This window comes from Haematobia irritans, chromosome 3 (assembly GCF_050003625.1).
Source record: "Haematobia irritans isolate KBUSLIRL chromosome 3, ASM5000362v1, whole genome shotgun sequence".
Taxonomy (NCBI): Eukaryota; Metazoa; Arthropoda; class Insecta; order Diptera; family Muscidae; genus Haematobia; species Haematobia irritans.
In genome coordinates this window covers 142,849,277-142,876,223 of record NC_134399.1, presented here as the reverse complement: position 1 = coordinate 142,876,223, position 26,947 = coordinate 142,849,277, and the positions used below count along the sequence as shown (strand labels likewise).

Below are 26,947 nucleotides of genomic sequence, written 5' to 3'. Positions count from 1 at the left end.
AGTAAATCTTATCGACAATACTTGTTTCCATTTGTTTGATAAATTAACTTCATCATCATTGGGACACACCTGCTGTGGTGAAACATAAGACAATTGAAATTTGAATTTTATCAAATAAGTGTTTACAAATTGACAAACTACCACATACCAGCATGTAATTCATCTCTGTTGGGCAGCACCAGTAATCTAATATCATGAACTGATATCTGCAAGGATATAACAAACCGCAGCAGTAGAAGCATACACAGATTGATGCTATTCCATGTGCTGGTATAAAAGTCACCAAACACTATGGACAAGATGTCACTTTCCTAAGTAATTGCATTTCAATCGACTCGCCTCGACTACGCTCATACACAGACATAAGCACGCCACGTCCTACGGTCACATCAATTTCTCTTCGTAAGAAAATAATATGACAACAGAAGGTCTATATCTAGAGGATGCCTGGATTTCCTTAACACAAATGCATGTCCAAATGCAATCAATCACCATCGGCCGCCATTCCCAACATATAAGCTCTCAATACATTGATCAAGTTGTGGATGTTGAAATAAAGCGTGTAAAGGCCAATTGCAAACGTGAAGAAGACCGTTTTGTAGAGCAAATGCTTTTAGAAAATCCCATAGTTGTGGAGAGACGTAATCTCTCGCCACTACCACAGAGAACTTCATCGTCACCGGTAGTGCAATCAACACAATCTGTTCCAACTGCGGCATTGGATTCAACACCTAAAACAAATGATAATAATTACCAACGACATCTACTACAACAGCATTCGACCGGAAACGGATGTAGCTCGAACATTGGAGATAGTGATAGAGAGACCAACGACAAAGCAGCATACGAACGACAAATGCAACAGCAGCAAAGAGCCGAATCGTGTCGTCGTTCTCGCATCAACAACAAAATCAAAAAGGCCAAAATGAAATTTCGCCATAAATTCATGTCCAAAAAACTAATGCAGAGCATTGGTATGCTGGAATGTATACAAAAGCTGATTGACCAAACGGAAATGCAGTTGGTAAGTCAAGGATTCTCAGGACAACAGTTGGAGAAAATAAAAGAACAGTATCACAGTGCTATACTTTAATGACCAAAGGAAATTAAAAATAGCAATTCATTGATATATAGAAAAAATCCTCATGGACATAGTTTTTACTTTTATAATTACATTTGAAAAGGGTTTCTCATTTCAATAAAAAATTAATATAAAATATAATTTAAACGCCCTTCTACCCAGGCGCTTTGGTTCATTGAATTGAAATAGAATTCTCATTGTATTTAATTATTTTACTGGGGATTCTAATGAGAATCAAAATGTCGATTTTTCGAAATTAAACGTTGGATGCCGTATTTTCGACTTTTTTAATTTCGAAAACGTGGTCTATCGACTCATAGGGTTATTACGTTAGGATAGGTATAGTGACAGCTTGATATTTCAGTCTCACTTAGACTATACAGTCCATTGTGATACCACAGTGGTGAACTTTTCTCTTATCACTGAGTGCTGACCGATTCTATGTTTAGCTCAATGACAAGGGGCCTACTTTTTATAGCCGAGTCCAAGGAGCATTCCACATTTGGGTGAAGCTACTTAGAGAAGCTTTGAAACACTCAGAAATGTCACCATCATTACTGAGAGGAAATAATCCACCGCTGAAAAATTTTTTGGTATTCGGTCGAAACTGGGATTGAACCCGCATGGCGGGCATGCTATTCATTGCACCACGGTGGCTCTAGGATCAAGATATAACCATGTCCGTCTATCTGTCTGTCTGTCTTTTGTAATCAAGCTACAGCTTTCAATAACGGCGCTATCGTCCTGCAATTTGGCACGGATTCGTTTTTTGTTTGCAGGCAGGTCAAGTACGAAGTTGGGCTATATCGGTCCATGTTTTGGTATAGCCCCCATATAGACCGATCTCCCGAGTTTACTTCTTGGGCTTCTAGAAACTGTTGGTTTAATCCAATTTGCCATCTAGAGGTTTTTTAGGACCATAAATAGGTGTTCCGAATATATTCTCCACAGATTTTGAGATACCGCGCTTATAAACCCGCCCTCTGATTTGAGGTCCAGATTCTGTAGGTTTTTCAGAACCACAATTAGGTGTGTATCGATGCATGTTTTTGACATAGCACCCATATACACTGATCGCCCGATTTAAGTCCTAGGGCTTATATAAACCATGGTTTTTGGTAAGGTCGATTTCAATTCTTGATGGTATTGAATTCGCACTAATCATGAAAATTGCTTGAAACTAAAGGTAAAATTTCTAGATTTTACTTCTCGTAATCATTTAGGGGTAAAAATCTACAAATTTCAGATTTAAAAGCAAGGCGTTATTTAATCTTTTTCTTGCACACTTAAACGAGATGTTTATTTTTACTCTAAAACTCAAACAAAAATATTTCTTATAAATCCAGAATATGATCTACTCTTCATAGGTAGAATCCTTAAATTTTCTTAGGGAAACGTACTGGTTGAACTGATCTAATTAGGAGAATTTCTGTTATCAAACCCCCTGAAATTCTATATATTATCAAGTAACCTTCTATATATTATCAAGTAACCTAACCGCTACGACGAAGAGTTTTCAAAAGGAAACTATTATATTTGATTCATGGTGGTGGGTATTTAAGATTCGGCCCGGCCGAACTTACTTCTGTATATACTTGCTATTAATAAATTGGTCTCTTCATTCCGTATAAACGACTCTTAGACCAGTGACGACTGTGAGTGATGTTTTTCATCTGCATTTTATATCGGCAATAAGATAATATCTCACTACATTAGGCTCTTGATTTGAGTAAAGCTTTCGATTCAGTCGACCATAGTATACTACATTCGAAGCTCTACCATGAATTTAAATTTTCTTCTACAGCTTGTAGACTTTTATTGTCTTTCCTGTCTGGTCGCTCTCAATATATTCGATGTGATGGTCGTGTGTCTGGTGTTAATGTAATTTCTGCCGGTGTTCCTCAAGGTTCCATTTTAGGTCCTGTGTTGTTCATGTTGTATGTCAATGATGTTCGGCTCTGTGTTCAACATGTAGATATGGGAATTTATGCAGACGATTTTCAGCTGTTGAGTACGTGTACTAGTGGAGGATTACCACGCTGCATTTCACATTTGGACGACGATATTGGGAGGATATGCGACTGGGCCCGTCGCAACCATCTCAACATTAATATTCCGAAAACTATATGTATAGTGTTTAATTACTCACGTCGCCAAAATACTCCTCAAAGTATAACTGTGCAGAATCATATAGTCTCTTGGTTATCAAATTGACTCCAATTTGGTTTTTGCGCAGCATATTGCCCACATCTGCTCCAAACTAAATCTAATCCTAAAAAAGTTGTACAGCATAAATGTGATCTTGCCTACGCAAATAAAGTACATGTTGGCTCACTCGTTACTAATGCCTGTACGGAGCTGAGGTATATACTGGCACCAATAGGTCAAATATTCGCAGGCTTGAATCTTCATTTCACAGTATTTTAAGGTATGTCTATGGTCGTAACTGCCGACGTAATTATGTGTATTTCACGCATCAGTTCCTTGGCTGTACTTTTCAGCACTTCTTAAGCATAAGATGCCTTAGTTTTTTCTTTAGCATTATAAAACATAGTGAACCCGCTTACCTCCAATGTTTTAATTTTCTAAACTCTACTCGTAATACTCAAATTCTAATAGAGACTTTCTCACACCTTGTTTTTGAAAGATCGTTCATAATTCGTTTATCCAGATTATGGAATGCAATTCCATCCGATTATAAGAACTTTTCCGTAAGTCTAAGCGCTTTTAAAAGTAAACTAATTCAGTATTTTAATTATAACAATTAACTTTGTTTTTGTATCATCACTGATAATACCTCCATATGCGGTGTTGCGTTTTTTTGGGTATAGGTAAAGAAATGTGCGTGTAGTTTTTCAGCTATTGAGAATATTGTATTCACATTAGTTTTAAGTATTATTATGATTTTTTTTCCTTTGCATTTGTAATTTCTTTAGCTTGTTGTACTTTTTTTTAATCTATCAATGTATGGTCCAAAAGGGCTTAATTGATTAAATAAATGTTTGAATTGAATTGAAACAAGTATATACGGCCGTAAGTTCGGCCAGGCCGAAGCTTATGTACCCTCCATCATGGATTGCGTAAAAACTTCTTCTAAACACTGCCATCCACAATCGAATTACTTAAGTTGCGGTAACGCTTGCCGATGGCAAGGTATCTTAAAACCTCCTAACACCATCTTCTAAATTGTATGTAAGTCCATACGTGGTATATATTAAATCAAAAAAGATCGATCCAATACGTATATAATTCAGTTTGACAAAGTAGACATAAAATTTTGACAAAATTTTCTACAGAAATAAAATTTTAACAAAATTTTCTATAGAAAGAAATTTTCACAAAATTTTCTATAGAAATAAAAATTTTCACAAAATTTTCTATAGAAATAAAAATTTTGACAAAATTTTCTATAGAAAGAAAATTTTGACAAAATTTCTACAGAAATAAAATTTTAACAAAATTTTCTATAGAAATAAACTTTTGACAAAATATTATATAGAAATAAAATCTTGGTAGATTATATTTGGCTCGAGTGGCAACCATGATTATGAACCGAATAAAATTTGAACAAAATTTTCTATAGAAATAAAATTTTGACAAAATTTTCTATAGAAATAAAATTTTGACAAAATTTTCTATAGAAATAAAATTTTGACAATTATGAAAATTTTATTATGAACCGAATAAAATTTTGACAAAATTTTCTATATAAATAAAATTTTGGTAGATTATTTTTGGCTCTAGTGGCAACCATGATTATGAACCGATATGGACCAATATTTGTGTGATTGGACCAATTTTGGTATGGTTATTAGCGACCATATACTAACACCACGTTCCTAATTTGAGCCGGATCGTCAAATCTGGAGAACGTTTTATATGGGGGCTATATATAATTATGGACCGATATGGACCAATTCTGGTACGGTTGTTAAAGATCATATACTAACACCATGTTCAAAATTACAACCGGATTGGATGAAATTTGCTTCTCTTGGAGACTTCGCAAGCCAAATCTGGGGATCGGCTTATATGGGGGCTATATATAATTATGAACCGATGTGGACCAATTTTTGCATGGTTGTTAGAGACCATATAACAATATCATGTACCAAATTTCAGGCGGATCGGATGAAATTTGTTTCTCTTTGAGGCTCCGCAACCCAAATCTGGCGATCGGTTTATATGGGCGCTATATATAATTATGGACCGATGTGGACCAATTTTTGCACGGTTGTTAGAGACCATATACCAATACCATGTACCAAATTTCAGCCGGATCGGATGCAATTTGCTTCTCTTTGAGGCTTCGCAAGCCAAATCTGGAGATCGGTTTATATGGGGTCTATATATAATTATGGACCGATGTGGACCAATTTTTGCATGGTTGTTAGAGACCATATACCAACATCATGTACCAAATTTCAGCCGGATCGGATGAAATATGCTTCTCTTAGAGGCTCCGCAAGCCAAATCTGGGGATCGGTTTATATGGGGTCTAAATATAATTATGGACCGATTTGGACCAATTTTTGCATGGTTGTTAGAGACCATATACCAACATCATGTACCAAATTTCAGCCGGATCGGATGAAATATGCTTCTCTTAGAGGCTCCGCAAGCCAAATCTGGGGATCGGTTTATATGGGGGCTATATATAATTATGGACCGATGTGGACCAATTTTTGCATGGTTATTAAAGACCATATACCAACACCATGTACCAAATTTCAGGCGGATCGGATGAAATTTGCTTCTCTTTGAGGCTCCGCAACCCAAATCTGGGGATCGGTTTATATGGGGGCTATATATAATTATGGACCGATGTGGACCAAGTTTTGCATGGTTGTTAGAGACCATATACCAACACCATATACCAAATTTCAGCCGGATCGGATGAAATATGGTGCTGTTAGAGGCTCCACAAGCCAAATCTGAGGGTCCCTTTATATATAGCTTGTTTCGTTCGGAAGTTAGCGTGATTTCAACAGACGGACGGACGGACGGACGGACATGCTTAGGTCGACTCAGAATTTCACCACAACCCAGAATATATATACTTTATGGGGTCTTAGAGCAATATTTCGATGTGTTACAAACGGAATGACAAAGTTAATATACCTCCATCCTATGATGGAGGGTATAAAAAGGGGATTTGAATTCCCTTTTTTATAAGGCAAATGACAGTTGGAATTTAGTTAAAGTGGATTTTGGAAGTGTAATATGAATAAGCTATAAGATCGTGTATACCTGATAAAACTTTGGATGCCTTGATATTTTAAGAGGTTACTTAAAACGACCATTTATTTTTGTTTTCATATTTTTACATTTTTATACCCACCACCATAGTTTGTCATTCCGTTTATAACACATGGAAATATCTATTTCCGACTATATAAAGTAGAAATATAGAAGTATTTTAGGACCATCAAAAGGTATGCCGAAAATGGTCCGTATCGGTCCATGTTTTGGTATAGTCCCCATAGAGACCGATTTTGCTTCTTGGGTCTCTAGAAACTGTATTTACAATCCGATTTGTCTGAAATTGGAAATCTAGAGGTATTTCGGGACCATAAAGAGTTGTGTCGAAAATGATCCGTATCAGTCCATGTTTTGGTATATCCCCCATATAGACCGATCTCCCGACTTTACTTCTTGGGCGTCCAGAAACTGTATTTACAACCCGATTTGCCTCAAATTGGAAATCTAGAGGTATTTTGGAACCATACAGAGGTGTGTCGTAACTGGTCCGTATCATTCCATGTTTTGGTATAGCCCCCATATAGACCGATCTCCCGATTTTACTTCTTGGGCGTCCAGAAACTGTATTTACAATCCGATTTGTCTGAAATTGGAAATCTAGAGGTATTTCGGGACCATACAGAGGTGTGTCGTAACTGGTCCGTATCAGTCCATGTTTTGGTATAGCCCCCATATAGACAGATCTCCCGATTTTATATCTTGGGCTTCTAGAAACTGTATTTACCGATAATGACCGAAAATGGTCATTATCGGTCCTTGTTTTTGTAACCCCCATATAGACCGATCTCCCAATTTTATTTCTTGGGCTTCTGGAATTCGTAGTTTTTACCCAATTTGTCTGAAATTTGGATTCTAGAGGTATTTGAGGACCATAAAGAGATGTGTCGAAAATGGTGAGTATTGGTTGATATTTTGGTATAGCCCCCATATAGACCTACTTCCCGAATTTTTTTCTTTGGCTGCTAGAATCTGTAGTTTTTATCCACTTTACATGAAACTGGAAACCTAGAGGTATTTTAGGACCACAAATATGTCAGCCGAATATGGTGCGTATCGAGCCATGTTTTGGTATAGCCTCCATATAGACCGATCTCTCGAATTAACTCCTTGGGCTTTTAGAAACCGTAGTTTTTATCCGATTTGCTCGAAAATGTAAATATACTGGTATTTTAGACCCTTAAAAATCTCTATCGCATTTATTTCTACCAGTCCATTTGGTAGAGCATCGATATATACCAATTTCACTTTTTGAGGGCGCACTGATCATAAAAATTGCTTGAAACTGAAAGAAAATTTCCAGATTTTACTCCTCGTAATCATTTAAATAATGGCGTCTACAGATTTAAGATTTCAGATCAAGGCTTTATTTCATCATTTACACAATATGTTTATGGTTTCTCTAAAACTCAAACAAAATTGGTTCTTATAAATCCAGAATCTAATCTAGTCTTCATAGATAGAATCTTTAAATTTATCTTCGAGAAGCGTACTGGTTGAACTGATCTGCTTGGGAGAATATCTGCCATCAAACCAAGGCCGTATTCAGGGGGGGGGATGAGGGGGATCAAACCCCCCCCCGAAATGAATGAATATTTTTATATAAATAACTATATATTTTTAGCTGCATAGAAAAATCTTATCGAAGATGTTGAAGAAAAGCTGGAGGTTTTATTTTGAAAAACGCTTACCTATAAAACTTGCACAAATCATAGAATACTAGTTGAAAAGCCCGTCAAACGACGGTCGAAAAAAAAACAAATTATTTTTGTTCTCGCACCACAAATTTTATTTTTGGAAAATGTATTTCTGCTTTTTATGTGTGTTTGTTGTTCTTTTTGTGAACATGACTCGCTTTGTTTGGCCATAGCAACAACAACGAAACAGCCAAACACACATGTGTAAATGAAATGACGCAAAACCTGCGAAAAGAACCTGCCTAATTCAGCGATGGAAGCAATAAAGAGATTTTTCCAAACGTGCATATTCTTTTAAAAATTTTGGTCACTTTGCCAGTTACTTAGGGATGGAAAGTACAATTTTTAAGAAAGTACAAAAAAGGTATTTTTTGAGCGGAAAGGTACTTTTTACTAAATTTCAACAAAAATTTCACTGGAAGATTATAGTCAAGAGACTGAATTTTAAAGAAAATAAAATTTTGACAAAATTTTCTATAGAAATAAAATTTTGCAAAAATTTCCTATAGAAATAAAATTTTTACATAATTTTCTATAAAAATACAATTTTTCAAAAACTCTATATAGAAATAAAATGTTGACAACTATTTCTACCGAAATAAAAAATCGATAATATAGAATCGCATTCTTTTTTCGACTAAAACTTTCTTGAAGTTCAATAAAATCCTGTTTTTGACTATGTCTTTTACAAAATCGAGATTTTCTTCGCACATGAACATGTCTGTTTTGCCATATTTGTAAAAGACTATTAGCAAATAAGGTTGATAAAGACTTTCTCAAAATATTAAAATATTTTGTCAAAGATATTGTACCATAAATCTGATATCGACTCAAAAATGTCTACACAAAAGGTACTAAATCATTCGCGGGGGTACTACGGTACTGACCGGGGTGAAAAAGGTTTGAAAAAAGTACTATAGTACTGCATTTTCTATCCCTGCAGTTACTACGTGCTCATCCGAACGTTCATTTTCAACAATGAAGAGATTAAAGACGTATCTTAGAAATTCGACTAGCGAGAGTAGACTCAAAGGATTGGCATTAATGTCGGTTCATCGCCGAATAAATGTGCCGACTGAAGAAGTCATTGATTTATTTGCTGCCCAAAAAGCCCGTCGGCTCAATTTAATATTACAACAAGTATATGCAGCACTAAGTTCGGCCGGGCCGAATCTTAAATACCCACCACCATGAACCAAATATTAGGGTTTCCTTTGAAATTTCCGGAGGGCTTGAGGACTTGAGGATATTCCCGAAGATAAATTTAAAGATTTCACCTATGAGGACTATATCAGATTCTGGATTTATAAGAACCATTTTTGAACCATTTTAGAGGAATCATTAACATCTCTTGTAAGTGTGCAAGAAAATTATAAAATAAAGTCTTGATTTGAAATCTTAAATCTGTAGAAGTAAAATCTGGAAATTTTACATTATGTTTCAAGCAATTTTCATGATCAGTGCGCCTTCTACACCCTCAAGAAGTGAAGTCGGTCTATATGGAGGCATTACCAAATGGATCGATAAACACTTAATCCGATACACGTTTTTGTGAGCCTAAAATACCAGAATATTTACAATTTCAGGCAAATCAGATAAAAACTACGGTTTCTACAAACCCTAGGAGTTAAATCGGGAGATCGTTCTATATGGGGGCTATACCAAAATATGGACCGATACTCACCATTTTCGGCACACCTCTTTATGGTCCTATAATACCTCTAGATTTCCAATTTCAGACAAATTGGATAAAAACTACGGTTTCTATAAGCCCAAGACCCCAAATCGGGAGGTCGTTTTATATGGGGACCATACCAAAACATGGACCGATACTCACAATTTTTGGCACACGTATTTGTGGTCCTACAATACCTATAGATTTCCAATTTCAGGTAAATTGAATAAAAACTGCGGTTTCTATAATCCCAAGAAGTAAAATCGGGAGATCGGTCTATATGGCGGCTATACCAAAATATGGATCGATACTCACAATTTTTGGCACACGTATTTGTGGTCCTACGATACCTCTAGATTTCCAATTTCAGGTAAATTGAATAAAAACTGCGGTTTCTATAAGCCCAAGAAGTAAAATCGGGAGATCGGTCTATATGGGGGCTATACCAAAACATGGACCGATAATCACCATTTTTGGCACACCTCTTTATGGTCATAAAATACCTCTAGGTTTCAAATTTCAGGCAAATTGGATAAAAACTACGATTTCTATAAGCCCAAGACCCCAAATCGGGAGGTCGGTTTATATGGGGACTATATCAAAACCTGGACCGATATAGCCCATCTTCGAACTTGACCTGCCTGCAGACAAAAGACGAGTTTGTGCAAAATTTCAGCACGATTGCTTCATTATTGAAGACTGTAGCGTGATTACAACAGACAGACAGACGGACATCGTTATATCGTCTTAGAATTTCTCCCTGATCAAGAATATATATACATTATATAGTCGGAAATCGATATTTCGATGTGTTACAAACGGAATGACAAACTTATTATACCCCCGTCACCATTATATGGTGGTGGGTATAAAAATATTGTATACATACCTATGCATAAATAAAATTTTCTACACATGAGATTATATGAATATTTGTTTTTAAAGTTGATCCCCCCCCCCCCCCCCCCCGAATTAAAATCCTGGCTACGGCCTTGCATCAAACCCCCTGAAATTCTATATATTATCAAGTAACCCGCTACGACGAAGAGTTTTCAACTTAAACTATTATATTTGATTCATGGTGGTGGGTATTTAAGATTCGGCCCGGCCGAACTTACTACTTTATATTCTTGTTGTTAATAAAATTTAACTAAACCAAATTGGCTTAATGTACTATAATTTCTTAATGCTCACAATATTTAAAGAATCCCAAAAATTTCGGGATGGCGAATAAAATCTCGAAAAATCCCGGGATCCCTGAATACAATATTTTGAAATAATAAATAAAAATCGATCCCAAATGACAGCCCTAGCGGGTATAAAAAATTGAGAAGTCATTCGATTTTTTTATAAATAAAAGACATATATCATAAATTTGCAACTGTTTAATAAATATCTGATAATGTTTTCTAATTCAAACAGCTTCTGATGTCCCTTTTTCAGCAGACTTTTATCTGTTTTAGCAGCTTGTTCTGCTGTTTTTACTAACATATTTCTTTTTGTTTAACAAATTGATACATACCATTCAATTAAATTGCACTTCAACAAATTGTCTAACATGTTTGAGTAAAGAAATTAAATTTGATAATGTATTTACTTCTATTGTTGAGGGTAGTATATGTTTTTTTTTTTTATTTTTTTGAAAACATTTGCTAAGTGTTGAATCCAAAGCATTTTCACACTTTAGTACTTTAGAATCTACTGGAAATCACATATTTTTCAAATGTTTGCTTCAATGGATTGTTTTTGTATCGTTGACACTACCTATCCTATATAATCGATTTTCGTTCAAAAAATAGTAATCGATTATACTATCCCAAATATCGATTATTAACTAGGGTTAGAATCGATTTCGAATTTACTCTGTAGATTTTCCTGACAGACTTACACGAGCCGAAATTTTTTGCGAATTTATCTCTGAAAAGAAATAATTTAAACAGACCTCAAGCAAAATGACTAACGCCTGGAGAGCCGCTGGACTTACGTAAGTATAATGAAAACATTTAAGTGATATTGGTGATGTCCTGTCTGAAATCTATAAGAAATTAAAATTACGTAATTTTTATCCCACCAAATTTTGTGTGGAAATGTCAAAAATTAATTGGATAAGGTAATAATTGACAAATACTTTTATGTAATATTCCAGCTATATTCAATATTCCAACATCTGTGCCCGTGTAGTGCGTCAAGCCTTGAAGGCTGATTTGCGTGCCGATGCTGCCAAACGTAGCGAAAGCCATGTCAAATTTACTCCATGGGTTAATGGAAAACCTGCCCGTAAGTATTAGAAGAGTTCTTCCTGTGAGATAGGCAAACACATAGCTTTACAGGAGAATCTGTGCATTTTATATTTTACATATTTATTTATAGATATTTAATAAATTTATTTATTTTTTTACCCAAAAAAAAATTTCAGATGAAAAGTGAAAACTTTAAAATTGACCATTGAGTGTCTGTTTTAAAGAACTTTTCGTAGAAAAGCTGTAAGTTATTCAAATCGGCTTTGTGTTAATTTTGCAAAACACTTTCCCTTGTGTTATAAAAAAAAAATAATGTTCGATATGCGGAAAATTGATTAACACAACCCGTTTTTGTAACCCAAAAAATTGCCCCAAAAATGTTTACTTTCTGTTTATATCAAAATTTGCTTTTGTACCATAGCTATGAAATCGCTCTATTTGAATTTAAAAACTTTAAAATTTTCCCAAATTCCAAAATTTGTTACCAAAATACGCCTTTAACCAAAACGATCAATTTTCAATATTCGAATAAAACAGTTGACTAACGGATTTAAAAACCCCATTGAATAACATGAACTCTTTCTGGAACCATATAATTTACAACCCAGCTTTCGATTTAAATAGTGTCTTATCCAATGCTTGTCGAAATTCTATTGTGATTGCGTTCATCCTCCAGATTCAGAATTTACAGAAATAAAGTGATCATAACAATTTCGATTTTTATTTTAAATACAAATTATATATTGAAATTGTTGCTCCGAATTTCAAATAGAATTTGAGCTTTTCACATTTACCCCCACACAACAAATAATTTCACATATTGTCCCCAACATGTCTTTTAAGTGGTTAATTTTTGATGGTGTTTTCTATTGAAATTTTGCAGTAGAAATCAAAGTTAATAATCTTCGAGTTCAGTGATATGTAACTTGCTTAATAAAGGTTGAAAAATATCGCACACATATTTGTCTTCAGCATAAGACAAATGGCAGACCCATAAATTCAATTTACATATCGTGAACCTATAACTTGAATGTCATCAAAAATTTTAAGAAAATTTGTTCTCATTCTTAATTTATGTGTCCCCCAAAATATTCCTAACCTACTACATGTCGTCTCTTTTAACTGCGTTAGTTTTTTTCTTAACAATTGAGTGTCTTTCAAAAATACGAAATGATTTCTAATATATGTCCTCTTTTTCCCATTTCAGCTCGTACACAAGGCGCTGCCGAATAAATTTAATTTTTGGTTATAAAATATAAATTGTGTCTAGAAATTCCTCCAATTAATACAACTAAACTTTTAAATAAATTCAAAATGTTTATGCTTGAAGCAAAAACATAAAAAATTTAAGAACCATGTAGTTCTTGTTTGTTTTTACAACTTAACTAGAGGTAAGGCATTTATTTTTTTCTTAAAACTAAAAAAGAGAGGTAAGGCACACACTTCATTCTACGTATACGTGAATACTTCTATGATTTCACATATAAAATTTCATACACATGTACATCGAAATACAATCATAAATATATACATTCTTAACATAGATTTAATAAAATCATTAATAAACTTGCTGGCTGCATTGGTCATCACATTTAAATTCTTGGTTTCACCTGATCATCATGGAAAATCCATTCATTCATCGTTGTTCTCCATTTCTAATTCCACTTGTGGTAGATCACAGAAATGATCCCAAGTTTTAATTTCATCAAATAACATACCACCTGGACTTTGGGTACTGGTGCATTGACGATGACCCAATATTTTAAAATTTGGCGTTAGGTGTCCTTCCTCCACTCCTCTAATTAATAAAAAAATATTAATTTTCTTGTATACATGAACAAATGTTTCTATGCTTAGCTTACAATTTTAGTAGATTTTTACATGCTTCAAGAGCTCTGGGCGTAGGCAGTTTTCGCATAAAACATCCAATAAATGAAACTCCTATTGAATTTTTATTATATTTAAATGTATGAGCTCCTTCAACGCCCCAACCACGTCCTTCGTATACGTTTCCATCACAGCCAATTAAAAAATTATATCCAATATCGTCCCAACCTCGTGTTTCAATGTGGAAAGTCTGTAACGAAAAATATGAGAAAACAACATATTAACCGAGAAATATCTTAAGGTTTAAACTCATTATACGATGCACTTTAGATACGAACATTTTGTACGTTAAACCTGTAAAGGTCTACCGTCAGAAATTACATACTGTAACTTATTTTTTTTTTTAATTTTGTTGTATGTGAAACTTCAAAATAAATTGGTTTAGATACAACTATTTCCAATGTAACTTTTTGAAATAAATCTGTAAGATTGTCCAGTTTACTTTTTGAATATTTCGAAATGTCGATAGAATTTTTTTCAGGTAAACGTTGATTAGTCGAATTTTTATATTTGTATTTGATTGAATCACTGAATGAAATATGCCACAATTAAATCTATAGACGCCTAGCTATCACGATTGCCACTCTCTCAAAAATAACCTACCAAACTTTTAAGAAAATTCTACCGAATTGAAAAAATTGACGTTTTTCATCAAATGTTGGGGGTTTGTAAGAAAAAAAACATTCTTCCAACAAATATTTTATTATTATATTTCATTAATATAAAAATTTTATATAAGCGGAAAACTGTTTCTACTACTAGCGATTGATTTTTTGGGTGTACAAATATTCCTTCACCCAAAGAAATTTGTTAGTAGGGACAGCAGAAAAGTCTGCTAAAACTGCAGAAAGTCTGCTGAAAAAGGGAAAACAGTCACTGTTTGAAATAGCAAACATTGTCTGCTATGCTTTAAGCTCGATTACACTAAAACATGTTCTAGTTTGACTGAAACAAATAAAAATGTCAACTTAGGAGCTATTCTAACACAATGAAAACAATATTTTATGAATATCTATAGTATTTGCCCAAAAATCTGAATATCAAATTAAGGAATAAGAGCAAACAAAATGCTTGTGATCGTATTTAGTAGCTTGTAAGAATATTACAGTGCAAAATATACCAAAAACTACTTTTGGTTCTTAAATATGCTTTGGTGACAAATTTATAACCTAAAAATTTTATAATTTGTTGTTCGTTGGACTCTGCAAACATCGACTGCTGTTTTTAGCAAACGATTTTAGCTTGTACATATTAGGGAAGGTTACTAATTCTGCAAACAGGGATAACTTATAATTTAGTAACATGAAAATTAAGATATTGACTTAATAGTAATTATTATTATATTATAAATAAAATTATTATTATTATATTATAAATTATTATTATATTATAAATATAATAGTAATTACTTAGGATTTGTTATAAGTAATATAAATTAATTGGCCTTATAGGCTTTGTATTACGGAAAATTTTTGAAATAAATAAAAAAAAATAAATAATTCACAAACACCTGTATTAAGCATTTGCAAATGCAAGGCTGCCTTAGTAGCCCCAAAAATTCTCCTTCTGAACTTAGTTATTATTCCGTATGCATACTGCGAAAATAACTGAATATATGTAGGTTGAATAGTCTAACCCTTCGACGAAGTTGAATATTTTGCAAAATCTCCCAAAACCACCAAGAATCCTTTCAATCAACCAAAGAGTAAAACATCAAACGTGCTATACGCCTTGCAAAACAATTTCCATAGCCTTTAGTATAGATCCGCTGGGAGGGATATGACTCATTTAGGCCTTATATACTTATATGCTACCCTCTAATAGAGAAAACATATGAGAAATTGATTTTCCTGTCAGCACAATCTCTACAAATCCCTTAAAATTATTTTTGATTTTTGACAAAAGTTGCAAATTTGATTTTGTCAAAAGTTGATTTTCAAATTTGGTCAAATTTGAATATTGCCAAATGTCGGCTTGGATAATTTTACTTTTTTCGACAAAAAGTAAATTTTTGACTTTTACGACACTAGGTCATCGAAGATGGATGTTTAAGACCTGTTAAGTCAACATAGATAACAACATAGATGATTTATATGTCTTGACCCCACACTGGTGTGGAGTACAATAATAGAAACCTACTACATTAACAAAAGCAATTATAAAAAATATTCATTAAAATCGCATTAAAGGATTATTTTAACAATACATCCCGTAATCAATGCATTTTCAACAAGTACAAGAATGAAATCAATCTCTCAACTATATTTTCTAGTTGTACTAACCTGGATATCACGGATAATACCAATATTGTCCGACTGTTTGCTAGAACCACTCGTTGCGGTATGTGCTACAAATTATTAATAGGTATAAATAACACTTCAAATTCATGCATTTCACATTTTATACTTACAAATTATAACTAAATCGACTGGTACATCTATTGGATTGTAGTCATTAAGTGGATCCATTGCTAACCAACGAGCTCGAGGTATGATTAGACATGCAGGCCTGTAAACTAGTTGTGGACAATGATATTTTTTTAATCTATATAAATACATTTCTATTTACTTGGTTTTTTTGTGCGTTGTATATTTGATGCATCATTTGGGGTTTCGGTGTAGTTTTCTTCTTTCTCCTTGTTGTCATTCTTAACATTTAACACAACATCGCCTTTGATCTTTATAATGTGGCCCACTGTAACATTTGTCGAATTGTTAATCGTAACACCACCAAATGATGGTGGTGGCAGGCGATTAAGTAGTTGATCTAATTGGACTAAGTCATTGCACTGTGACAGTGTCGATATGTCTTTATATTGCTCTTCATCGGAATCCGAAAGATGACCTAAAGGAAAATAAGACATATTTTGATGTGTTTCTATTCTCATAAAATAAAAACAAGATAGGACATTAGGATATGTTAGTATGAACATGAAGATTTACTTGTGGTTAGTTTAGGTTTTGGGTTAATACGCTGTGTACCCAATGGCTGTTCGTCACCTGATTCTGTGTCGCTGGAATCCTGTATATCGGAATCAACGATAGAATCTACAACGGACTCTAAATCATCTAAATTCGAAGGATCGATCGATCTAAGCCAATTTCTTGCCTTTTCCTCGCTTAAACGTAGCCTTTCACTTTGACTGGTCGCACTCATTATATAGATGTTGCTCTGGAGGAATGGGACCTGCCTGGTGTGTTTTGTTTGTTTGTTTAGTCTATTTTTTTAATATGCTGACTTTCCAGACAATCTGTTAATGCTAGGTAAACATATCAAGTGACGCCATAAAAGTTACAGGAAATCTCCTCTATAATCTTGATATAAATAAGACAATTTTGGAATTCTTTATCGAGTATATTTATGCTTTTATCTTCAAGAATTGACAACTGGACAATCAATTTCGCAGTAAAAATATAGAGTTGCCAAATATATATAAATTTTTACTTGGAGATCACATATATATTTTTCCATATTAAAATCTAGCACCGCACGATCAAGTTTATATTCTGGTGTTATTGGCGGTTATCGTACCGAAACTCCAAATTAAAAATATAAAAAGATTTAAGTCGATAACCTTTGTAGCTAGTGCTTTAATGTTTATAAGAGTTTTTAAAATTGTAATAAATAAAAGATTTATTAAACCAGACATACTTTAATTAAATAGGATCAAACCCAGAAAAATATCTACAAACAACAACTGTCAATATATATTATTTACTTTTATGATCTAAACTGATTTATCAGCAAATACACACAAAGAAATTTGTTAGTAGGGACAGCAGAAAAGTCTGCTGAAAAAGGGACAGCAGTCTCTGTTTGCTGAAATAGCAAACATTTCCTGCTATTTTTGAAGCTCGATTACACTAAAACATGTTTTATTTTGGCTAAAACAAATAAAAATGTCAACTTAGGAGCTATCCTAACATAATTTACATAATATTTTATGAATATCTATAGTATTTGACCAAAAATCTGAATATTTATCGTATTGAGGCATAACAGCAAACAAAATGTTTGCTGATCGTATTTAGGAGCTTGTAAGTACATTACAGTGCAAACATATACCAAAAACTACTTTTGGTTTCTAAATATGCTTTGGGAAAAAATGTATAACCTAAAAATTTTATAAATTGTTCTTCATTACGCCCTGAAGTACAAAAATATAACAGCAGACATCGACTGCTGTTTTTAGCAGACTTTTTCTATGAGTGTACTAGACATATTGCTGATTTATTGCTCTTTTGTTTTCCAATAGTGGACGTTTGTCATGTATTTCCTATGGCAAAAAATATAAATAATAGAGAAAATTTCGGAAGATTTTCATTAGCAATAAAGCAATGCAACTCATAAGTCCAATCAGCATTTTAATTGAATTAAACATTTAATTTGATCAATTTTTTTTTATTAAAAAATCGATCATAAAAAAGAATTGAATCATTTAATGTTGAATAAAAATAATTCTTTAATCGGAAAAACTAATTTTTTATTTAATGATTTTTATTGATATTATCATTTCTGTGATTGAAAAAAATTCTATTAAACATTAATTGGATCAAATAATTTTATGACTTTTTCAGTAAACACACCTCTAGCGGAAATTTCCATTACCTGTAAAGGCGGGTACTAAGTTTGAGTTTAGTCGCTAAAATCAAAAATAAATCTGTAGAAGCAAAATAAAAATATAACTTTTTGTTTCTAATTGTATTAAATAAATAATTTATATTTTCATTAAATAATCAAATTTTAAAAACTATGCATATATATCCTGTAGTTTTAGTAAATTAATTTGAAAATCAAGGTAATTGTTAATTTTCAAGAAGATTTTTTTGGTATGGGTTATAAACAACAACAAGAAACATGTTTAGTTAAGAGGTAAAAAACTCAAGGGTATGTAAACTTATGTGAGACTGTGTACATAAAAGTTTAGTGTATAAAAATCTCATGGTCTGTTTAATTTAAAAAATATCTTACTTAGTATGTAATTTGAACTTCGTGTGGGGTCACATATTGAAAAGAACAACTTATTTAGAAATGTTATTGCATACTCATATTTTTGTAACAGTAATTCTCTTATCAGATAAACCGCAGTGAATTTATAATTTTTATTTGGATCAGCCGAAAAATTAAACTACTGCCTTTCAGCTGTATATGTGCTGTTATGTTTTAACAAAACAAATGCTAAAACGGCAGTTTTTTGTCTGCTGATAAACTGCAGTAAGTGTTTTCTATTAACATCAGTATTTTTTCTATGTGTGTATAATTACTAAAGAAAATCGCGTTAGGCGTCGATTTTTAACATTTTGCTCCCATAAGGTGAGTATTAAGTTCGAGTTTAAGGTGAGTATTAAGTTCGAGTTTAGCCGCCAAAATCGCTAAAGTGAAAACTAAATCAGTAAGAAAAAGGCATTATATTATACAAATTTGTAGCAAATTTTATTATAACTTGATGGGGAATGGCCCAAAGCAAATGTTCACAAAGTTTGTATTCCTTAAAATGGATTATTAAAGAAAAGTAATCGTGAAAAAATGACGATTTTAGCGGCTAAACTCGAACTTAATACCCACCTTTAGCCGCTAATTTTCACTAAAGTGAAAACTAAATCAGTAAAAAAAGTCATACATATTGGTTGCAGATTACATTATAACTTGATGGGGAATACCCAAAGCAAATTTTCACAAAGTTTGTATTTCTTAAAATGTATTAATAAAGAAAAGTAATCGTGAAAAAATGACGATTTGTGCGGCTAAAGGTGGGTATTAAGTTCGAGTTTAGCCGCTAAAAACTTCATTTTTTCACGATTACTTTTCTTTAATAATCCAATTTAAGGAATACAAACTTTGTGAAAATTTGCTTTGGGCTTTTCCCCATCAAGTTATAATAAAATTTGCAACAAATATGTATAATTTCATGCATTTTTCTTACTGATTTAGTTTTCACTTTAGCGCTTTTAGCGGCTAAACTCGAACTTAATACTCACCTTAAACTCGAACTTCATACCCACCTATAAGAAGTACATTGCTACATACCGGACTTTATGGGTTGTAGCTTTTTCACATAAACAAGAACAAACAAGTTGTTATATTATTTCCGACTGTCTTTAGTAGAATTATATAGGCAATCCCTGGTGGTGGGTGCCAGGCTGATTTTCGTCCGTATATATTTTTTGATTTGCTAATTTTTCTACGTGTAGATATTTTTTGCGAACAGGCAATTAGATCATCTCAAATGTACTATGAGATTAACTGGCAACATTGGCGAGTTTAATAAAAAAAACAACATAAACGCTTTGCATACAAAAAGTAAGTTGCTCTGGTTTCCGGTCTGTTATACTTCTGTGAGATTAAGGAATTATACAAAATTAACAATTAAAAAAAAATCAATTGTACAAATCTTTTGCAAGAATTGACATGGAAGACTTTGAAAGTGTGAGCAGTATATTGAATCGATCGGAATCAATTCTATCTAGTGACTCAGTTTCTGGTAAGATTGAATATAAATACATCATCTGAATGGGGATTCCCATTATCATGCGTACCTAATTGTTTTGTTCTAAAGCATTTTCTCTTTATTTTCCCAGATAGCAGTTTTGACGAAGAGCAATATAGAGACTTAAAAGAATTATCAACACCCAATGATGTTGCTTTATTTGAAGAAAAGTTAATGCGAAATTTTCCAAATACTTCGTTTGGTGACATCAACATAAATAACTCGTCAAATATTATATTGGGTAATATAATAAAAATAAAAGGTGATCTTATAATTAAAACCGACAAAAGTGAAAACAACACAAATATTGCCAAGAGCAAACTAGCTACACATAATCTTCTGAATGAACAAATTGATGAAAAAATCCCACAACATTTTAAATCAGGTAATAGTTAAGCGTTCTAAATCAATGTATTTGACCAGTACTTTTACCATTTCCATATAATGTAGATAAAAATTATTTGACCAATTTTATTCCCCGTGAACAATGGCTTGCTATGGAACCAGATGATGATTATTCTTATTTAGAAGATCCGGCTGAATTCGTAATAATTGGTTTGTATATATTCAATGATGTCATGTATCCCAAAAAAAGCTAAAGCTTATAAAGGAGTTAACCAATTTATATAAAATGTATCCGTTAATAATATGTACAGCATATATTCTAATGATCATGTGATCACTACCTTTACAACAATCTGCAGAAATCAGCATTCGGTTTTGCTATTATTAATTTTGATCCAATCAACCATTTTTCTACTTTCCTTTCGTGGATATTGAAATTCTTCATATATTATTATTTTAGCACACACAACCACAACCAGTTCTACAGAGATGTCTAAAAATATGGTCATCGTTCGGGATATACAGGTAATTGAAAAAGTAGTTCGGAAAGCAATATTACCACGTAGAATGGAGCTAATTCTCAAGATTTTGATAAAAATTTATCACGTCAGTTAGAATATTTGTTTTTCTAAAAATAAAAGATAAACAATCGTAGTGTAATATACAGATGTAGCCTTCTAGCTCTAAAATTACCGACACTTTCGTAATATCTTATTGTACCTTTTGTCGTAAAATAGAATAGGTGCACCGTAATATATGATTTAATTCAATGCACTTCTATAATTTATATTAAAATGCATCATAATTTCTAATGGATATTCTCGATTTTCCAGGCATTCCATATTGGATCACAAGATTGGGGTGATATAGGTTATAATTTTTTAATTGGATGTGATGGTAATATATACGAAGGCCGAGGATGGGGTGTTGTCGGCGCTCACACATATGGATACAACAAAATTTCCATAGGTATTGCATTTATCGGTTGTTTCGTAAGTAAACTTCCCACATTGACAGCATTAGAAGCGTGCAAAAAACTTTTGCAAATGTAAGTAAATCGCAGTAAATATCGATTTAATAAGAATAATAATACTTAAAAGATTTTTTTATTGGTCAGAGGAAAAGAAGAAGGACGCCTACCATCAAATTTCAAATTAATGGGTCATTTGCAATGTATTAGCACGCAAAGTCCAGGGAAAAGGCTATATAAAGAAATACAAACTTGGGAACATTTTTATGAAAACATTGAGAATTAGTATTAAACCCTGTTTAACAGTTGCGTTTTTTATATAAATTTGGAATTTTCATGAATTAATTACTTGAAATACACTTGTATACTTCTGAATTAATTAATTTTAAGCTAACGTATCTATTAATATTAACATTGAATTTATTCATATTGGCAACGCTATAAGCAAAGAAAAGCTTTTATCTATTAGTACTGTTACGAATTTGATAATTATAGATATAAGTTTATTTAAATTAGTTTCCGTTAATTTAAAATTTCAAATTGTAACGATAAAATTTTGCTATCACTTGTTGGAATCATCTATTCATTTTCTAGTATTTTCCTGAATTTCTTTTATGTTCTTTTGTTTGCTTACCGAAATGTTAGTTCTTACTCTCTCATAGAATAGCAACCCCTTTGCTTTGTTATTCTGCATTCTCATTTCATCTCATTGTCTATTGTCATTGTTGTTGTAGTAATGCGAGCATATATCTATGTGAGTGTGTATGTGTTTGGCAGCCACCAGACGAATAACTTAATGGTCGTAGATCCTTCTAGCATTGTCTAAGAATGTTCTGGCGTTGCCAGAATATTGTAGTGCTACCAGAATGTTCTCGTATTGCCACACCGTCATATATAAAAGCGCTCGCATGCTGCTAACGAGTCAGTCTTAATTAAAGCGTCAAACGAATAACTTCAGTGTGAACGAATTGTAAAGTGTGAAGTCATAGTAAATAAATTGTAGATTGTCGTTATTTAAAAGAACTGTGTTTTAGTTGTCGGGTAATTAAAAACGCCTAAATATAAAAACGTAACAATTGGTGTCAGAAGTGGGATAACGAAAAAAATCTACAATGAAGTTTAATGAGCTTCGTGTGGAAGACTTAAAAAAGGAATTGAGCAAACTGGAGCTGCCGACAACAGGCAATAAGGCCCAGCTTCAAAAGCGTCTACTGGAAGAGTTTGAACGGCGTAATATGGACATTGCGACGCATGAGTTTGATTATAAGGAAGACATTGATGAATCAATACTCGTCAATACAAGCAGTGTAGAAACTCCATCTGTGGCTTCGAGTGTTGTGGATTACACATCAATGCTCAATGTTTTGAGCAAAATGATGGAAGAAAACTCTAGAAAAATCATGGATGAGAATTCTAGAAAAATGGAAGAAAATTCTAGAAAAATGGAAGCAAGTTCTAGAAAATTGGAAGAAAAATTCGACGAAAATTCTAGAATTCTCAACGAAAAATTACAACAAATTTCTGAAGGCATGGAGAAACGTGTGGACCATATAGAAAATCAAATTGTGGAATTGGATAAGAAAGTTCTTTCCGTGGATGAGAAAATTATGGTTCATGATGAGAAGTTTTTGCACATCGAGAAAAAAATGTCAGAGCTGGAAATTAAAGGTGGTCCAGTGCGCGTCATCGAGGGCTCAAAAATCAAAACTCCTGTTTTCGATGGCTCAACGTCATTTGATGTCTTCAAATTCCAATTCGAAATGGTTGCTTGTAGAAATTTGTGGAATGACGATGATAAAGCAATTGAACTTCTATTGGCATTAAAGGGCAATGCTGCTGATGTGATACAAAGCATTCCCGCTGCTTCTAGAAATAACTATAATGAAGTAATAGCGGCACTTCAACGCAAGTATGGTGGAGAGCACAAGCAGGACATCTTCAGAATGGAATTGAGAGGAAGAATCCAGAAATCGAATGAAACCCTACAAGATTTCGCAACAGAAGTTGAGCGGCTAGTGCTTTTGACATACCCAGGTGATAGTCATCCTCTTGTGGGCCGCATCAAGATTGAAACCTTCGTCAATGGAATTCGAGACCCAGATATAAAATGTGCAACATATGCGTCACAAAAGGCTACATTCGCTGAAACAGTAACATTCGCACTTGCACAGGAGACTGCGAGATTGCTAGCGCGGCCTCAAATTCACATGGTACGTAAAGTAGAGACAGAGTGTGATGAATCAAAGTCCGTTATTGAGTCGATGAAAGAGGCCATGAAGCAGGCAATGCAAGAAATGAAGCAAGAGGCAAATAAATCCCGGATCAAATGCTATAACTGTGATAAGCCGGGACATCTAGCTCGAGAATGCAAAGCACGACGCAAACGGTCAAGGTCCACATCACCATCTCCATTAAACAATAGCCATAAGAAGGTGACCCCACAGTCAAGTGAGTCACCTTTAAACTAAATCGAGCTAGTTCAGCGGGGCAAGAGCTGGCTCCCACAGACGATGGCCCCACCATCTCCATAGCAATAGTTCAACAGAAAAATAACAATTTAACTATTGCGGGTGTTATTAATGGCGACAAGCGTACTTTGACGTTGGATACTGGTGCATCAAAGTCTATCATTAGATCTGATTTAGTAAAAGGAAAAGTTACACCACTGATTGGAGTCAAGCTACGCACGGCTACAGGGGAACCCGCAACCGTATATGGAAAGGTCACCGTAAAATTAACTATTGCTAACAAATCCGTTACTTATGATTTCATTGTGGCCGATATAGTAGACGAAGTTATAATTGGAGCGGATTTCATGATTGCTTTTGGCCTCAATCTGGATATGAAGCGTCGTGTAATGACATGGTGCGATGCCGAAATAACGGTAAACGTGGGATACGACGAGAATACACCTGTCAGACGTTTGACAACGAGCCAGTCAGAGTCTATACCACCGAATGCCGAAGCAATTATATGGGTTTCTATGAATGGAGATTGTGAAGTCGGCCAATTGTGGGTTGTTGAACCAGCAGAAAACAAAAGCAACAACATCTTGATAGCAAATGCCCCGGTAACAACGAACGAAGAGAGACTAATACCAGTTCGTGTCTTGAACATGTCTGACAATCATGAGCAAATTGCAAAATTTTCTGATATTGGAAAATGTACACCAGCCGAGGCAATAGTCAATTTGGAAGGCAACTCATCAAAGACACATGGAGCAGTGAGAAAACATCTAGAAGGGTATTTTGAGGCTTGGACACGTCATCTATCGCCGTCAGAGAGAAATAAAGCCAAGCAATTGTTGCGGAAAAACGCCTCAGCTTTTGCTTCTGAAAAGGGAAATCAAGGAAGAACATCTGTAGTGAAACATGAAATTAAAACCGCAGAAGAAAGGCCCATAAAACAGGCACCACGAAGTGTTCCCCTGGCAAAAAGAGACGAAGTTCAAAAGCTCATAAAGGAAATGGCGGAGAGTGGAGTGATCGAGCCATCATCAAGTCCTTGGTGTTCCCCAGTTGTGCTGGTCAAAAAGAAAGATGGAAGTACCCGATTCTGCGTGGACTACAGAAAACTGAATGATGTCACCAAAAAGGACAGTTATCCGCTTCCACGCATTGATGACACGTTGGACACACTAGCCGGAACAACATGGTTTTCTACGCTTGATTTGCAGAGTGGATATTGGCAAGTAGAGATCGCCGAGAAAGACAAGGAAAAGATGGCTTTTGGCGTTAATGGCGGTCTCTGGCAATTCAATGTAATGCCGTTCGGGCTCTGCAACGCTCCGGCTACCTTCGAAAGATTGATGGAGCGGGTACTGAAGGGGTTGCACTGGAAGTCGTGCTTGATATACTTGGACGACATCATAGTGATGGGCAAAACATTTGACGAGCACCTTAAGAACTTGAAAGACGTTATCCAGCAATTGTCAGCCGCTGGTCTACGCCTTAACGCAAAGAAATGCTCCCTTTTCCAGCGGGAAGTGAAATACCTGGGTCATCATGTGACTGCAGAGGGCATATCCACCGATGAAGACAAAATCCAAGCTGTCAGAGATTGGCCACGACTCCGAAATCTCCACGAATTAAGAAGTTTCCTTGGGTTATGTACATATTACCGACGATTCGTCCCAAACTTCGCCAGCATCGCCGCTAGTCTCCATAAATTGACGCAAAAAGGTCAGAAGTTCCAGTGGAGCGACGAACAGGAGGATTCATTCCAACATTTAAAAGAACTTTTATGTTCAGCTCCTGTTCTAGCGTATCCTATTCCGGGCGAAAAATTTGTTTTGGATACAGATGCTAGCGCGCATGGTATTGGAGGTGTGCTATCCCAACAGATAGACGGCAAGGAGAAGGTCATCGGATATTTCAGCCGAACGTTGTCCAAGCCCGAAAAGAACTACTGTGTAACGCGACGAGAGCTGCTAGCCGTCATAGAGGGTGTAAAACATTATCATAAATATTTGTATGGACAACACTTCTTGCTCAGGACTGATCACTCAGCTCTACGATGGTTGCTCCAATTCAAGAATCCGGAAGCTCAACTGGCACGTTGGATCGAGAGGCTCCAAAGCTATGATTTCAGTATCGAGCATAGAAAAGGTGGAAAACACGGTAACGCTGACGCTTTGTCACGTCGACCTTGCAGTATAGAATGCAAGCACTGCTCGAAAGCTGAACATAAGGAGGAGATTGTTGATATTCGGCTGTTACACATCGAATCTGGGGTGGACTGGCCAGCAGAACAGCGTAAAGATCCCATTTTGAACAAAATTATTTCGGCAAAGGAAGAGAACAAGAAACCCAGCAAGAAAGACATCGCAGCCGAAAGTCCACTTATGAAAGCATACTGGGCTCAATGGGATAGTTTAGTTCTAGTCAATGGATCCCTGCAACGTAAATGGGAAAGCGAAGATGGCAAGAGCAGCCGAAATTTGATCATCGTGCCGGATTCCAAAATAAGAGAAGTTTTGGCGGAGTTCCATAATGGTCCCAGTGGAGGTCATCTGGGAATAACCAAAACAGCCGAGAAAGTGAAGCAACGATTCTACTGGGTTGGATGCCAGAAATCAATTGCTGAATGGGTAGCCAATTGCGAGAAGTGCATGAAGGCGAAAGGTCCAACAAGGAAAAGTCGAGGTCCTATGCAAGAATATAGACCAGGAGCCCCGTTTGAAAGAATAGCAATGGACGTGGCAGGCCCTTTCCCAGTAAGTGATTCTGGAAACCGTTATGTCCTTGTGGTCATGGATTACTTCAGCAAATGGCCGGAGGTGTATGCAATTCCAAACCAAGAGGCAA

The 26,947-nt window shown here is 34.6% G+C and overlaps 4 protein-coding genes across 8 annotated transcripts; 3 read left to right on the top strand and 1 right to left on the bottom strand.

The window, feature by feature from the left end:
- The first annotated feature begins 330 nt into the window (after window positions 1–330).
- On the top strand, window positions 331–1,200 carry LOC142231662 (protein sisterless A-like). Its single transcript, XM_075302296.1, has one exon. It carries the CDS (start codon window positions 416–418, stop codon window positions 1,091–1,093), a length of 678 nt encoding a protein of 225 aa, XP_075158411.1. The 5' UTR covers window positions 331–415; the 3' UTR covers window positions 1,094–1,200.
- Window positions 1,201–11,536: 10,336 nt separating this feature from the next.
- LOC142228391 (protein stunted-like) lies at window positions 11,537–13,305 on the top strand. 2 transcript variants are annotated; one of them, XR_012720148.1, is made up of 4 exons: window positions 11,537–11,696; window positions 11,859–11,989; window positions 12,129–12,195; window positions 13,160–13,305. XR_012720148.1 is itself a non-coding variant. In XM_075298809.1 (3 exons), exons 1-3 carry the CDS (start codon window positions 11,665–11,667, stop codon window positions 13,183–13,185), a joined length of 189 nt encoding a protein of 62 aa, XP_075154924.1. In that variant the 5' UTR covers window positions 11,537–11,664; the 3' UTR covers window positions 13,186–13,305. The 2 variants fall into 2 exon arrangements, 1 of the variants encoding a protein (XP_075154924.1); XM_075298809.1 differs by lacking the exon at window positions 12,129–12,195.
- Window positions 13,306–13,313: 8 nt separating this feature from the next.
- Window positions 13,314–21,055, bottom strand: LOC142228388 (peptidoglycan recognition protein-like). 3 transcript variants are annotated; one of them, XM_075298805.1, is made up of 6 exons: window positions 21,013–21,055; window positions 16,408–16,683; window positions 16,250–16,354; window positions 16,122–16,186; window positions 13,815–14,029; window positions 13,314–13,750 (listed from the first exon to the last, which is right to left on the bottom strand). In XM_075298805.1, the coding sequence occupies exons 1-6, from the start codon at window positions 21,038–21,040 to the stop codon at window positions 13,585–13,587; spliced, it is 855 nt and encodes a 284-aa protein (XP_075154920.1). In that variant the 5' UTR covers window positions 21,041–21,055; the 3' UTR covers window positions 13,314–13,584. The 3 variants fall into 3 exon arrangements, with proteins under 3 accessions (XP_075154920.1, XP_075154918.1, XP_075154919.1); XM_075298803.1 differs by lacking the exon at window positions 21,013–21,055 and adding an exon at window positions 16,782–17,254; XM_075298804.1 differs by lacking the exon at window positions 21,013–21,055 and adding an exon at window positions 16,839–17,253.
- On the top strand, window positions 20,069–22,030 carry LOC142228389 (peptidoglycan recognition protein-like). 2 transcript variants are annotated; one of them, XM_075298808.1, is made up of 7 exons: window positions 20,069–20,139; window positions 20,241–20,320; window positions 20,418–20,711; window positions 20,777–20,881; window positions 21,132–21,196; window positions 21,505–21,719; window positions 21,789–22,030. In XM_075298808.1, the coding sequence occupies exons 2-7, from the start codon at window positions 20,248–20,250 to the stop codon at window positions 21,925–21,927; spliced, it is 891 nt and encodes a 296-aa protein (XP_075154923.1). In that variant the 5' UTR covers window positions 20,069–20,139; window positions 20,241–20,247; the 3' UTR covers window positions 21,928–22,030. The 2 variants fall into 2 exon arrangements, with proteins under 2 accessions (XP_075154923.1, XP_075154921.1); XM_075298806.1 differs by having other exon boundaries at window positions 20,107–20,320.
- Window positions 22,031–26,947: the final 4,917 nt, after the last annotated feature.

Excerpts from the sequence above, each read along its gene's own strand:
- LOC142231662 (XM_075302296.1), top strand. The coding sequence starts at position 416 with ATGACAACAGAAGGTCTATATCTAGAGGATGCCTGGATTTCCTTAACA.
- LOC142228391 (XM_075298809.1), top strand. The coding sequence starts at position 11,665 with ATGACTAACGCCTGGAGAGCCGCTGGACTTAC. Across the intron at positions 11,697-11,858 it reads TGGAGAGCCGCTGGACTTAC|CTATATTCAATATTCCAACA; the intron begins GTAAGTATAATG and ends GTAATATTCCAG. Across the intron at positions 11,990-13,159 it reads GGTTAATGGAAAACCTGCCC|CTCGTACACAAGGCGCTGCC; the intron begins GTAAGTATTAGA and ends TTCCCATTTCAG.
- LOC142228388 (XM_075298803.1), bottom strand. The coding sequence starts at position 16,995 with ATGAGTGCGACCAGTCAAAGTGAAAGGCTACGTTTAAGCGAGGAAAAG. Across the intron at positions 16,684-16,781 it reads AAAACCTAAACTAACCACAA|GTCATCTTTCGGATTCCGAT; the intron begins GTAAATCTTCAT and ends ATTTTCCTTTAG. Across the intron at positions 14,030-16,121 it reads GTATTATCCGTGATATCCAG|ACTTTCCACATTGAAACACG; the intron begins GTTAGTACAACT and ends TTTTCGTTACAG.
- LOC142228389 (XM_075298808.1), top strand. The coding sequence starts at position 20,248 with ATGGAAGACTTTGAAAGTGTGAGCAGTATATTGAATCGATCGGAATCA. Across the intron at positions 20,321-20,417 it reads ATCTAGTGACTCAGTTTCTG|ATAGCAGTTTTGACGAAGAG; the intron begins GTAAGATTGAAT and ends TTATTTTCCCAG. Across the intron at positions 21,720-21,788 it reads TGCAAAAAACTTTTGCAAAT|AGGAAAAGAAGAAGGACGCC; the intron begins GTAAGTAAATCG and ends TTTATTGGTCAG.